This window comes from Artibeus jamaicensis, unplaced genomic scaffold, assembly GCF_021234435.1.
Source record: "Artibeus jamaicensis isolate MK-2021 breed Jamaican fruit bat unplaced genomic scaffold, CSHL_Jam_final contig_465, whole genome shotgun sequence".
Classification (NCBI taxonomy): domain Eukaryota; kingdom Metazoa; phylum Chordata; class Mammalia; order Chiroptera; family Phyllostomidae; genus Artibeus; species Artibeus jamaicensis.
The window spans coordinates 25,700,326-25,714,810 of record NW_026521843.1 but is presented as its reverse complement, the minus strand read 5'-3'; the positions used below and the strand labels follow the sequence as shown (position 1 = coordinate 25,714,810).

The window sequence follows — 14,485 nt, the reverse complement described above, 5'->3', positions numbered from 1 at the left end:
GAACGACAGAGGAGACACTACGGTGCAGGGAGGAGGTGCTGAGCCCAGTTTATTCAGGCACGGGAGAGAGCCGCACGTCCCTGCCTGCCTGCCGTGGGAAGGCAGAAAAGCAAGGACAGCCAGGGGTGGGGGCTGTAGGGAGGAGCAATCCTGCAGAACCCTTCTCTGTACTCTGGTATTTTCCATGTAATTTCTGAAAAACGTCAGTTTTGATCCATTAATGGGTTAAGAACCGACAGGTTGAAAAATGCTGCTGTTTGATACGTATCATTTAATATTAACACTGAACGCTGTCATGACATTATTAGTCTTTTCTAAGGTTCTTTAGAACTTCAAAACCCAGTAGATACAAGATTCATTACCTATGCCGCCGGTGTGTTTTAGCTGTGTGACCTTGGAAAAGGCGTTTGACTTCCCAGCCTCAGTTTTGTCGTCTGTAAAATGGAGATAGTAGGGGAAATGCCCACTTCTTGGAATTCTCCAAAAAGATGAAATGAGATGATGTCCGTGAAGTACCCGGGCACAGTGCCCGCCTGAAAGGCCTCAGTAACTGGTAAGTATTTTTGCCAGCCTTGAGTCCCTGATCTTCCACAAGGTGGGGGGCTCCAAGGAATCAGAAGAGGCTTCCAAAACATATGTTCCCTGGTCATCTTCCTTAGCTCGTTTTCTTCTATTTGTTTTTCGTGGCAGTAACCTTTGGGAGTACCCAACTGTTGGCTCTGGTGCTCAGGCAACAGCACTCGGTTTTCCAGCAGTTGTCGGTGGTGGCATTGGCAGGAGTGCCGTTGGAGACATGGGGGATTTTGGCAGGCTTAGTGGTGTTTGCTGTTGGAGGCTGCCTTGGCAAAGTCCTAGGTGAGAGAGGGATGCCTGCGCTTCCCACTGATTCATCCCTTTTGTGTGGAATTCTGGCTAACCTGCATCTGACTTGGGGGTGGGCAGTGAGAGCCCAGGGGGCTTCGTTATAGAGGAGTTTGCCCCTTTGAAATTCTCTTACTGAGGGATCATTCTGCATCTTGTGGGTTTCCTCCTTTTTTCAGCTCAACAACTTTGGCTGCTGGTTGAAATAATGAAACAGAAAATGTTCTAGTATTTCTGGCACAATTAAAATTTTTACTCTTCTTAATTTAATGGAATCTTAGGGTTTTATTGCCAGGAGAGCCCTTAGGAGATCAATGCAACTCTGCCACGTGAGAGGCGAGAATCCTCCCTCAGAGCGGGAGCAGGTGCAATGCTCTTGGTCACGTCCCTTGTCCCTTCACATTAGCTGGTGAACTGGTGACATTTTAACTGCAGCCACTGTGAGAAAACCATTACTATTACTACTGCGTGTGTAGATTAACTGTATTTACCAGTTTATTACCTAGGATTGCAACCCATTTAGAATTCTCAGTGGCTTAACCCAGCAACAATTTATTTGTTGCTCACATATCAGGTCCAATCAGAGTCAGGTTGTTCTCTGCACAGACGCTCGGGGACTTGGGCTCATGGGGGCCCTGCCGTTTCGTAGCCATTTCGGAGGGCACAGGCCTTCCAGGTTGCCATGGCAGGGAGGAGAATCAGCACTCATTCTGTGCTCCTGCCCCAGAGTGACAGAATCATTTGGCAAACAGCTCATCTGTCAGACCTGGTCATATGACCCTGCCTAACTGCAAAGGGGCTGGAGATGTGGGGGACTTATGGAATATTTGATGAGTATTACCAGGGAGAAGTGTTATATGGATATGAATATATATATATATATATATATATATATATATATATATATAGAGAGAGAGAGAGAGAGAGAGAGAGAGAGAGAAAACAAATGCAGCTTCTTCTTTCAATCTGCCAAGTTTCATTACTCCCAGTTTTCTGAATCGTCAGGTTCACAGAGAACTATGGCAGCAGCTTTTCCTGATACTCCAGTGGGGACAGGGAAGCACCGCCAACCACAGAGTAATGGGGTCCGTGAGCAGAGGGACAGATAATGTGACTTCAGCTGCTGACTTCGAGTAGGAAGCTTTTGCCCCCGAAGATACCAGATCCTAATCCCTGGAACCTGTGGATGTTGTCATACAAGGCAAAGGGGTGGTCCGGATGCGGTTAAATTAAGGCTCTTGAGATGGTGGGATTATCCTGATCATCTGCAGAAGAAGCACGCAGGGGGGATCTGACACAGTGACACTGGAGGAGGAGCCAGTGGGGCCCTGGAGGCGGAGATTACGATGACTGGCTGCCAGCCAGGGAATGGCCACAGCTACCAGAGGCTGGAAGAGGCAAGGACTGGATTCTCTCCTAGAGCCTCTGATGGGAGTGTGGCCTCCTAAAGCTTGGTATTGGCCCAGGGATGCTGGTTTTGCACTTCTGGCCTCTAGAACTAGGGGGAATACTTTTCTGTTGTTTTATGCCACCAAATTTATGGTAATTTTTAACAGCAGCCACAGGACAGTAATTGACTTGGGTTTCCAGGGTCTTGGTGGTCAGTGGCTGTTGCTTTTCAGACGGTGCCCTGAGGGTTGGGTGACTGGTGTGAAGACTGGGAAACTGGGTGGTTGGGGAATGGGCTAAGAGGGAGAATTTTCTTTGTATCCTCTGTTTTCACGTTTAAAAATTTTAAACAGTTATTTATTTATTTTAGAGAGGGGAAGAGGAGGAGAAAGGGGGAGAGAAACATCAATGTGTGGTTGCCTCATGTGCCCCCCCAATGGGGACCTGGCCCGCAACCCAGGCATGTGCCCTGGCTGGGAATCGAACCAGCGATCCTTTGGTTTGCAGGCTGGCACTCAATCCACTGAGCCATCCCAATCAGGGCTGTTTTCACCTTTTAAATTTGAACTACGTAAATATCCTGCCTATTCAAATAATAAATAAAATTGATCTCTACAGCCCCGCTAATGCCACCGTAGGGGGGAACATGGTTAATTTTACGTGTTCATTTCCCTGAGTAACTTCCTGTGCCGCTTGTGTTCTGTGACATGCACTTTGAGGAATTCTTTACAAAATGTTGGCCCACAGGCCTTACTGTCTCCCTACTCCAATTTCTTCTCTCTCTATTGTACTTCTGATGTTTGGGCCTAGGTCAGCGATGGGAAAGAATTAATGTGGAAAAACATGCATGATGGTGTAATAATTATAGCTTACTTTAAATCTAAAAATGTAATTTAATTAAAAATTACCTCAGAATTACCTCTTATTCTGGATCAAGGCTTCCTGACTGGTGTACTGAGATTTCCTTTATCGCAGCCTCAGGACTGTGGGCAAGGGCCAGAGTGGCCGGAGCCCCCAAACAGGAGGCTTCCGCTTTAAGAATAGAACCCCTTGGTGCCGGTACGTTATGTAAATATTACCCTCAGTTTCAGTGTGTGCCATGAGTGGGAAGGTTGGTAGATACTGCTCTAGCTAATGTGCGACCTTTAAAAAATGTATGTTGCATAAAAATTGCTGTGGAAAGCAAATGGGGTCTTTGTGAAAATTCAGTGTAGTGACTGTTTTGCTCCAGTGCAAGAGCCCTCAGCCCTGTTTGTACCGTGACAGCCCCGGGGACGGCGCCGCTCTGCTGGCGAGGGCACAGCGGTCCTGCCAAGCCCAGAGAGCTGGCTCGGCCTTGTACCTACACCAAGCCTCCAGGCAGAGTTGGCAGAGTACCGTTTTGAGAAATGGTCTTGCGTTTACTCTAATTTACCGAGAAATACATCATTGAAAACGTGGGTACGTCCGCTGTACAGGAACGAAGTCCTCTGACCAATGTCGTAACTGACGTCACAGCTGAGAATCAGTGCCCTCACAGGGTGTGTAACATGTCATATTGAGGTTGGCTGAGTTATAAATTCATTTCAATTTCACGAAATAAATAGATTTTAAGTATTAATGACAAGCAAAACAAAAAATCAGTGGTTTTACGTGTGGCGTATAAATAAGAACTTTCTCAAGTTTAATTTTCATTTGAGCCGTAATATTTGTTGTTGTGTTGCGTCCTGGTGGGTCTGATGATGTTGGTGATGCTGTCTGTCCTTTATGTTCTCTGGAGTAACTGAATTAATATGTTAGTACAGTACTGTCTGAAAAACTCTAAGAGCTATTAAAATGCTTAAAAATAAAATGATCGATTCTTCTTTTGTTCTCTTGACAGGATAATTGAAGCCATCTGCATAGGTTGGTTCACTGCGGAGTGCATCGTGAGGTTCATCGTCTCCAAAAACAAGTGTGAGTTTGTCAAGAGACCCCTGAACATCATTGACTTGCTGGCAATCACGCCGTATTACATCTCCGTGTTAATGACAGTATTCACGGGCGAGAACTCCCAACTCCAGAGGGCCGGAGTCACACTGAGGGTGCTTAGAATGATGCGGATTTTTTGGGTAATTAAGCTTGCCCGTCACTTCATTGGTCTTCAGACACTTGGTTTGACTCTCAAACGATGTTACCGAGAGATGGTTATGTTACTTGTCTTCATTTGTGTTGCCATGGCAATCTTTAGCGCACTTTCTCAGCTTCTTGAACATGGGTTGGACCTGGAAGCATCCAACAAGGACTTCGCCAGCATCCCTGCTGCCTGCTGGTGGGTGATTATCTCTATGACTACAGTTGGCTATGGAGATATGTATCCTATCACAATGCCTGGAAGAATTCTTGGAGGAGTTTGTGTTGTCAGTGGAATTGTTCTGTTGGCATTACCTATCACTTTCATCTACCACAGCTTTGTGCAGTGTTACCATGAGCTCAAGTTTAGATCAGCCAGATACAGTAGGAGCCTCTCCACCGAGTTCCTAAATTAATGCATTGCAAATCAAGTCTTGCATACACTTTGGTAGAAAGAGTTGATGCTCCTTCACATGTATGTGTTTCTTGCTCGGCAGGCACTGCAGTGTGGTACTGTTACCATCTCAGTAGGGCAAAAACTATCCTTCCCAGCTGAAGGGATACAACAGTTTACTTATTATGGAGTAAATAGGGTTGAGACTGCATAGGAGAAGTGGTGAGCTCTAGAGTTAATTTTAGGATCTTATTTTATTTAGACTTGTCTCCTTCTTGCCTTGAACAATTACACTTTTTCTGTTTTAAAGTGTGTTATTTGAACATTTTAAAATGGAAAGCTACTATTTTCCAAATGTTTTTTCATCGTATGAATTCAGAAGAAGCTTGGAAGTTATGGTGTTTTTTGTTGGAGAGTAACATTTTCATTTCTAAATGTTTTATAATCTCATATCAATGTCAGAAGTATCTTGGAAACATATGTCACATGCGGGAACTGTTTAACAAATACTTAAAAAATTTGGCTGAATTTAAACTGTATAATGGAGCTAGATACGAGCAAGAATAGTATTTGGAAAACTTTTCCAGCACGTTTCTCAATTCTCAGATTTATTTTTGTTGCTATTATTCATTTAATCACGCAACTTCATGAAGCTCGAGTATGTCCTCCCTTTTTCATTTTGGATTTTAAAAATCTCTTTACTGAAATGACTCTTTTAAAAGAATGTTTTAGAATGAAGAGAGCTTGTATTAGTTAGCATTTTATTGGAGTTTATTTTATTTGAATTCATTGCTGTCATTAGGTGGTAATTGACCTTACATTCCGATGGCCAAGCAACAAGATTTTCACACAAAAAAATGATAGTAGAAGAAATGCAATATTACAGCCCATGTTTTTCTTCTGTTCTTTTTTTTCAACTTAACAACATGGCTAAGCCTTACCAGGTGAAAGTTTATCTGGGTACACCAAAGTCATGCTTAGATGTTGTCACTGGGTTATTGTAAACACAGAAATGAAATATTTTCTTACTCTTGGTTGCTGTGTAGCTTAGCCATTGTAAGCCAGCCAAAAGCAATGAATATATAACTATTTGATCTGATCTTCGTCATTGTGAATTACGGCTACATCAAAACTTCTTGCAACAATATTGAATAAGATGCCACATCAATCTAGCTAGATTATTAGGACTAGATGTAAAACTGATGACTGTTTAGTGCTAAATTTTAGCAAGGTGAATTAAGACTTCTGCCTTGTTAACCAGCTGCCATAAAGAAGTCAGTGTATAGACGCAAAAAATTAAAGTCAGAGATTAATGAATAATTTAATATTGTGCACTGTAACCTAGTGGCGGGGGGCAGAGAGAGGATGGCACTTTGATATATTTATCAGAGAAGGGGTTACCAGAACTATTCTTTAAAGGAATGTTAGCTATCGTTGAGTTCAGACCTCAGCTGGTCCAGGTAGAAAACCAGGGAAGGGATGGTATGATTGTGAAGGAGCAAGGGCCAGTGCCTGGGTCTCTAAAAATGGAGTCCAGCAGGTTGTTTGTCACGAACCTCTGGGTTTCCAGAAGCCACACTTCTCTGCCATTGCCATTGTGGAGGCGATAATAGGAAAACTTTTCCTTTTCCCCAACTTCCTGATTTATGTGATATTTTGGCCATTAAGAATCTCACCCCATCTTTCCTACTATTGCACAGTGGTATGCTACCCATTACATACTCAAATTATATTATTTATTGAACATTTATTGTATTTTAATATATTTGAAATCAATAGCATGGATTTATTTTTTTCTTACCTATTTGGATTAAGGCTTTGTGATATATGCAAATAATATGTAGATGACAGCATCCCGATATTACTAATTAAGATGCAGTAGCCATCCATTTTGCTGACACAGAGAACTCTTCACAGGATTACTTTTTAAAAAAAAATACTTTATTTATTTATTTTTAGAGAGGGGAAGGGAGGGAGAAAGGGAAGGAGAGAAACATCCATGTGTGGGTGCTTCTCATGCACCCCCAACTGAGGGCCTGGCCCACAACCAGGCATGTGCCCTGACTGGGAATCAAACAGGTGACCCTTTGGATCACAGTCTGGCGCTCAGTCCACTGAGCCACTCCAGCCAAGGCAGGAATACTATGTCTTTTCTTTCCCAAATAAATTATAAATACCTTGAGGACTGGGATGCCCTTTTTTGCACACAGCTTTCATATTCCCACAGTGTCTATGGCATATTGGGGCAGAAACTGTTCACTGATTTGGGGTGCCGAGGCAGGAGAAGCAAATTCCTATACGTGTACCTGTATCACCACATGGGTGAATACGTACTCGGATTGTGAGGCTGCCCTCAAGTAGCAAGTAAGAACTCTTGTTGGAGATGCCAGACTTTTCATAAAAGAGCATGTTGGATAAATTCTAAAGACAGTTCAGCTACCCTTCAGTTACTAAGAATGAACAAAGCTTTAGCATTGAAACCCTGGGAAGTCCCTTAGCCTAAGGCGGACAGGGCCGGGGCCCAGGAACCTCGCTCTCTGGACATGCTTCTTGTTTGTTTTGTGACATCAGAAGGCATGAGTGATTTCTTGTACAAATATTTTCTTTGGGGTTTCTTTTTATAGGTCAAACGAAAAGCAAGTATTTCTTTAGATACTCAAAGTGTCAGGAAGGAGGGCTTGGGACCAATGTATAGGGAACTCAGGTTTTCTATAGAGTTTTTAAATTGCAAAACTTCAGTGATGCACCCACTCAGGTATACACAAAGAATTGCAGTTCATAGTTACCACTGCGGTACTGAGAAGGTGCGGATTGAGAAATGTCATAGCCCAGATAGGAAGTAACATGGGTTGCAGCTTTAATGGAATGCTCTGGAGAAGTGCCGTTTTGGTCAGGGAAGCTTGCACACACTTCCCTGTTTGTTCAGCTTCCGTATGGTGTTTTGCTTCCTGCCTTTTCAGACCCATCTGCACTCAGAGGACGGCGTATCAATTCTGCCCCGAAAGTAAATTAACGATTCACTGCTCTGTGCGGTGGAGCCTTCCCAAGGCGGGTGCAGTGTCATCTGCAAGCATGATTACGTGGTCCTGTCCTGGGATTATTATTGTTTCCTTTTAGCAATTCCCCACTCATGCCTACACATTTAGATATTCCCAAAAATTTTTAAAGATTTTGTTTACTTATTGTTTGAGAGAGAAGGGAAGGGAGAGAGAAGGAGAAGAAGAGAAATATCATGGTGTGGTTGCCTCTCATATACCCCTCCACTGGGGGCCTGACCCTCAATCCAAGCATGTGCCCTGACTGGGAATCAAACCAATGACCCTCTGGTTTGCAGGCCAGCACTCAATCCACTGAGCCACACCAGCCAGGGCATAATAGGCACTTGAAGTTTTGATCATCGGTGTGGGTGCAATTGCCAGTTTACTATTTAGGCGATTGAATTCGACAGTCTGCATTATTCTATAATTTAAACAAACTAATTTTAAGTGACTTTGGTGAGAAATCCTTGATTTATATTAACAAGTACTAACACTATACCAAGTACAGTGCAAGCATTACTGACATTGAGTGGATGAAAGCTGGGGAATAAGTATTATTTGGGTTTCACCTACTACGACTAAATAATGCTATGTCATTTATATCTCAAGTGTTGCTTTCTTTATGCAACATTGTATTAAAACTAAAACTAAAATTTCCCATAATTTTGTGTTAGGTATTTTCCCCTTAGATTTCCGTTATTTCAGTCGTTTTGAAATATTCCTGTGACTCTGCCCGCAACACAGTAGAGGATGTCTGTTGGGTGTATTGTTACTGTGTTTTTTTAAGGAAGTAAAAGTAATGACAGGTATTTTTTTTCTGTATTAATGCACAAGGATTTGCTTCACTTATGCATTGGTTTTTACTGGATGTTAACAGGCTTGATCTTGCAGCTTGGATGGAATTCTCTGGCCTCTGCAATACAGAGGGCAGGGCATTCCACTTCCCGAGTGGAGAGCAGTATCTGAGTTCTAAATCTGGAACTCTGAGCTGGAGAGATGTCTGTGTGTGTGTGTGTGTGTGTGTGTGTGTGTGTGTGTGTGCGCGAGTCCATAGCAATGTGTGTATTTGTCTTCTTTCTTCAGCCACGGCTGCTCTTTCATTGGAAACACTTGGAGGTAAAATGCAACATTACGAAATTGCTGTCAGGTTTTGCTTCCAGGCCCACGTGACAGCGGTTTATTGTTTGTTCATAGGACAGAATTGGAAAGTTTAGATTTTTTTACTTTGAGATAAACTGCCTAATTTTGTAAATGTGGCTATTCAGAAACTTTTACCACTTGCAAGTTTTTTTTAAATAATACAAATGATATCTTGCTTATAGTAATTTAAGGGAAGTCACCTTTTATTACCTTCTAGTCAACTCAGTTTAAAAAGATCAGGTGGAAATTGAGCATATGTATGTTTGTGTCTTTTTCTTAACATTTTAAAATTTGTGATTTTTTTTCTGTGCTGCAGTGCAAGGCAGAGAAATAAGAACACTGGCAAGAAATACTTAGGGGCATCTCACTTTTTGTAGTAAATAGGTTTCCAATCTTTTGGGTGAAGAGAAAAAGATTTGAAACATAATACTTCATATACAGGAACTCAGGGAATTCTTTCAACCTGTGAATCATCCTTCTGTTCTGTTACGATCCCCTGAAGTGTGTGTTTTCTGTTTGATTTTTCAAGTACAGAAGCATGAGGTCTCTAGGGAAGGGCATACCTGCATGAGGACCAGAATCAGATCAAATTGTTGAAAATCTGCTGTGTATGACATCAGGTTATAATAACATGTGACTTCCTAATGAAGACTTTTATCAACTATTAATAATAAAAGGCATGGTTTTCTGGTCCCCACGAAAGTTGGGAATAGTAGGTGGATATCTTCTTCTTATTACCTGTGTGAACTCCTTCCCCTCTCTCACCTGAGTGGCCCACATCCTCGTCTGTGGAAGACCACCCAAGTGAGGTTAAGCATGGGGTCACCGGGCCAAAAAGTGAGTGGCTAGGGGAGGGGTTGGGAAGTAGTGGTCTTGTTGATAAGCTTTAGGCTATTTTGGAAGACTAGTTAGGAAAGTTAAAAAAAGTGCAACTAAATAAACAAGAGGTGGTCCTAACAGTGAGTTACTTTTAAAAAATTGAGATAAAATGCACGTATCATAAAGTGTATTATTTTGAAGTGTGCAGTTCTGTGGTTTTCAGTACATTCAGAGAGCGGAGCCACCAGCACCACCTCGAACTCCAGAATGTTTTGTTTCAACTGAACTCATTAGTAGTCACTCCCCATCCCCCTCACCCATCCCCCTCACCCATCCCCCTGGGAACCACGAATCTACTTTCTGTCTTTGTGGATTGGCCTGTAGACAAGATGGAAACCCAAGGTCTTTCGTGTCTGGCTGCCCTCACCCAGCGTGTTTTCCAGGTTCATCTGCGTTGTAGCTTGTGTCGGTCCTTCATTCGTTTTATTGCCGAACAATATTCTATGCTATGGATATGCCACATTTTGTTTACTTCTCTGGTGTTGGACATTTAGGTTATTTTCTTTTCTTGGATGTTGTGACCACTGCTGCTATGAACATGCATGTACAGGTTTTTGTGTGAACATGTTTTACATCCTCTTATGTACGTATCTAGAAATGGAACTGCTGAGTCGCAGGGTAACAATAAGTTTAATTTTTAAGGAAGTGCCATATCATTTTCCAGAGTAGCTGAACCACTTAACGTTCTCAGTAGCAGTAAGTAGGTGAGGGTTTCAGTGTCTCTGTGCACCCCCAGCGCTCATTTCCCTTTTGGGGGGTATAATAGCCATCCTGGTGTGTGCAGGTCTCTCACTGTGATTTTGATTTGCATTTCCCTCGTGGCTAATGAGCGTGAGCATATTTTTCATGTGCTTATTGATTATTTTTATACCTTTTGGGGAAAAATGTCTACTCAAATCCTTTGCCCATTTAAAAAAATGGGTTATTTGTCTTTTCATGGTTGAATTGTAAAAGTGCTTTTTATATTCTGGAGGCTAGACCCTTAGCAGATACATGGTTTGCAAATATTTTTCTCTCAGTTTGAAAGTTTTTTCACTTTCTTAATGATATTAATGGTAGCACACAAGTTTTAATTTTTTTATGTAGTCCAATATATTTTTTCTCTGTGCTTTGATGGTATACCTAAGAAACTCAAGATTAATTCTTATGTTTCCTCATAAAAATGTTACAGTATTTGCTCTTACTTTCAGGTCTGTGATATAGTGTGAGGTAGGGGTCCAATGTCATTCTTGTGGAGCTGGTAATCCCGTTGTCCCGATGCCGTTGGTTGAAAAGATGGTTCTTTTATTACCATTGAACAGAATCGTCAAAAATCAAATGGCCATGAGTGTATGGGTTTATTTCCGGACTCTCGGTCCTTTCCCACTGATCTGTATGTCTGTTCTCATGCCCGAACCACACAGAAGACTGTATGGCTTTGTAGTCAGTTTGGAGATCAGAAAGTGTGAGTTCCTTTTATTTTGTAAGATTGTTTTCGCTATTCTGGGTCCTTTGCACTTATATGTGAATTTTAGAACAGGCTTATCCATTTTGAGAGAAAAAAACACTTGGAATTTTTATAGGGACAGCTTTGAATTTTGGTAGGAGTTGGAAATCAATTAGGAAAGTATCACCATGTTAACAAGATTAAGCCTTCCAATCCACGGGCACAGTTTGTGCTTTAATTCACTTAAGTCCTCATTAATTTTTTCCAGTGCTTTATAGTTTTCAGTGTACAAGCCTTTTACTTCTTGAGTTTATTTTTAAGTATTTTGTTTGTTTTTGATGGTATTGTAAATGGAATTGCTTTTCAATTTAATTTCTTTGTGAATTTTTACAGTTCTCTATATATAAGGTGATGTCATCTGTAAAGAGAGATGGTTTTACTTATCCCTTCCTTTTATTCATTTATCTTGCCTAGTTAAAATGACCCTGGCTAGAACTTCTAGGACAATGTCAACTACAAGAGGTGAGAGTAGACATCCTTGTCTCATTACTGATCTTAGGGGTGAGACTTCCAGTCCTCACCGCTGAGTATGGTGCTGGCTGTGGCGTTTTCATGGATGCCCTGGATCAGGTTGTGGAAGTTTTCTTGTGTTCCAAGTTTGTTGGGTGTTTTCCTCATGAAAGGCTGCTGGATTCTAAGGATACTGTTTCAGTCATAGGTTTCAGTGGAGAGGCGGACAGATTTTTGTTGTGCGTTGAGTTGTTGTGCTGTGTCAGGAGGTGAACTTTGTTGAAGAGAGTCTCCAGAGCTGTACAAGGTACCAATCAGATGGAAGCCATTGACGTGCTTGTGGATGGTTTTCACAGTTCGTCAGTTGATATACATTTAATGGATTCTAAGACTATGAAGTGGATCCTTTTCATTAACCCACGTTAATTCGAGTTTGTGTTCACTTGTCTAAAGATACAGAGACACACACACACAAAGGAGATCATTTGTTTCTGTTTGTTCATTTAATTCCTCTTTATTACCTGACCTTGTGCTGCTCGGTACTCAGGTCCCCCGGGATTATGGGGAGGGTCCCGGGCGGCGTGGGAAGAGGCAGGCTCTGTCTCCCCAACAGCCAGCGCTGGAGCCCTGACCGTTCTCGTCCTCATCTGTCTTGGGGATGCCTTAGTAGGAAAACTGGAGAAACAGAGGGCCTGTCTCAGTTCCTGGAATTGGGTTTCTGAGTGTTTTAAAGTTGCATCTTTCCAGAAAGTGCAAGTGTCACTGGATTTCTGGGGGAAGAAGCCATTTGTCTCAAAAACAAGACTTGAGCCCTGGCTGGTGTAGCTCATGGATTGAGCGCGGGCCTGCGAACCAGAAAAACAAGACTTGATAACTGATCATCGTGTATTATTACTGTAGGAAAAAGAATAATTTTAAAAAAATCTTTTGTGTGCACACAGTAGGAGCATTTACCGAATCCATGCCTCTGCTGTACCGTGCCCCACAGGGGCACACAGAGATGACCGTCAACTGGTCTCGCCCTGGCAGATGCCCTTGAAAAACTCCTTTCGTTCTGTGCAAAACATCCATTCTTTGGTTTAGCCTGAGGGCTTTTTTTGCATGAATACTAAACCTAGGTATTTTAATTTAATCCCTCACCGTAAAAATAATCATGCTGAAATTCCTCCAGGAAACTATGTCAGTAAAATAATTGGAGGAAAATTCCAAGTTATCTGTGAACGGTGCTTCCCCAAACGGCTTGGGTGATCCCCCACACAACCGAGTTTTCCAGTCTGGCTAACTTTTAATGGTAGGGCCCCACTGGCATTTTTTTCTTGAGTAATATTGTTCCTGTCGTACTTGACTAAATACTTACAGTTCTCTAATTTTGTACATATGCCCCCGAGGCCTTGGCTAATGGCTACATCTTAAATAAATCGCATGGATGTGTGGGGGAATGTTAATAACCTTCAATACAAATGTTAATAATATTCAAGCCTAATAGAGTTATGACCCAAAATTTGGGGGATGCTACATTTGGAATGTTACATTTATACTACAGATATTTAGGAAGAGTTTCAAAGAGAGGTATAGTTTGTTATAGATATAAAATAAATGTATTCGGTGTACTCATAGCAACTATTCAACTAGAAATAGTAGGATTCCCAATTAGCGGTCATTGAAATGCTTGAATAATGGTTACAATTCCTAAAGTTTATAGAGTAATGAGAATTATGGCAACCTTTTCACTAAAAGTAATGTGCTAGTGTTTTATAATTCTTTTATTTTTGCTTACTACTTTCATTAAGTGTTCTGAAAATAAACGTGACCCTAGTTGGTTAGCCTAAAAAACAAAATTTGCTGAGGAAAAAATGTGCGACTACCAGTAACTCAAAAATATATCATTGTTCCTGCATTTATAGGTTCATTCGTTAGAGGGAATGGTAGGTCCCCAGAGGCAATGGGTGTTTGTTGCAGACATAGCAGCAGCTGCCTGCTTGAGCCTGTGGATCTGGCTCAAGGGTTGCAGCCCCTGTCAGCAGCATGGCACCTTGGCACCTCCTTTGGTATCTTCTCCTCTTGGAATCCCCCAGTCGGTTCTCTTTCTCCTTTCCCTATTCAGATTCCAGAGTGGCATTAGCTTAGCCTTAGCATCTTGAGGTTCGGGGGAACAGTTTTCGGAGCCAATCTTCCTGGCCTAGGGGAAGAGACCTCTCTGAGGTGGGGAGACGGTTGTGGGCAGGACGGTTCCCTTTAGAAGGAAATCTTGGAGGAACTGCCATAGGTTGCCTGCAGAGCCACTGCACAGAACCACACTGTGGGCGCCCAAGTTTGTGGCGGTGTTTGCTGATTAGACAGGAGGAGCAGGCAGCAGCAAGTGCTCCGTGATCGGCTTTCTCTGGTGTAGTCTAAGCAGAAAACTGATTTCCCCCGGAGCTCACTTTGCTGTTGCGATCAGTCACAGTTACAACACGAGTGACGCATTGTGTGGGCAGCAGCTGTGGCTGATTGGTGGCTCTTTCCAGGAGGGCAGGTATTTGAAGTCAGTGATATGTTTGGTTAATTACTAAATAAGCAGATTTCTAGATCCCTTGAAATTAAGGGGGACTTAGGTATTTACACTGAATTGGTTCATTTTCCCTAGTGTTAACCAATATTAGGACATTTCTGTAAAGGAGCAACGATCTGAGTTTGGCAACTGAAAACTGGAAGGTGTTCTGTGCCTGTTCTGTAGGAGTCAGGTGGAGACCCCACAGCCTATGACCATGTGACGCC

The 14,485-nt window shown here is 42.3% G+C and overlaps 1 protein-coding gene across 2 annotated transcripts in view; it reads left to right on the top strand.

The window, feature by feature from the left end:
- KCNG3 (potassium voltage-gated channel modifier subfamily G member 3) overlaps window positions 1–4,757 on the top strand; it is a 29,767-nt gene extending 25,010 nt beyond the window's left edge. For both annotated transcript variants that reach the window (XM_037162069.2, XM_037162068.2), the window contains exon 2: window positions 4,112–4,757. In XM_037162069.2, the coding sequence (XP_037017964.1) occupies window positions 4,112–4,757 (646 nt within the window). The remainder of the gene's footprint in view (window positions 1–4,111) is intronic.
- Window positions 4,758–14,485: the final 9,728 nt, after the last annotated feature.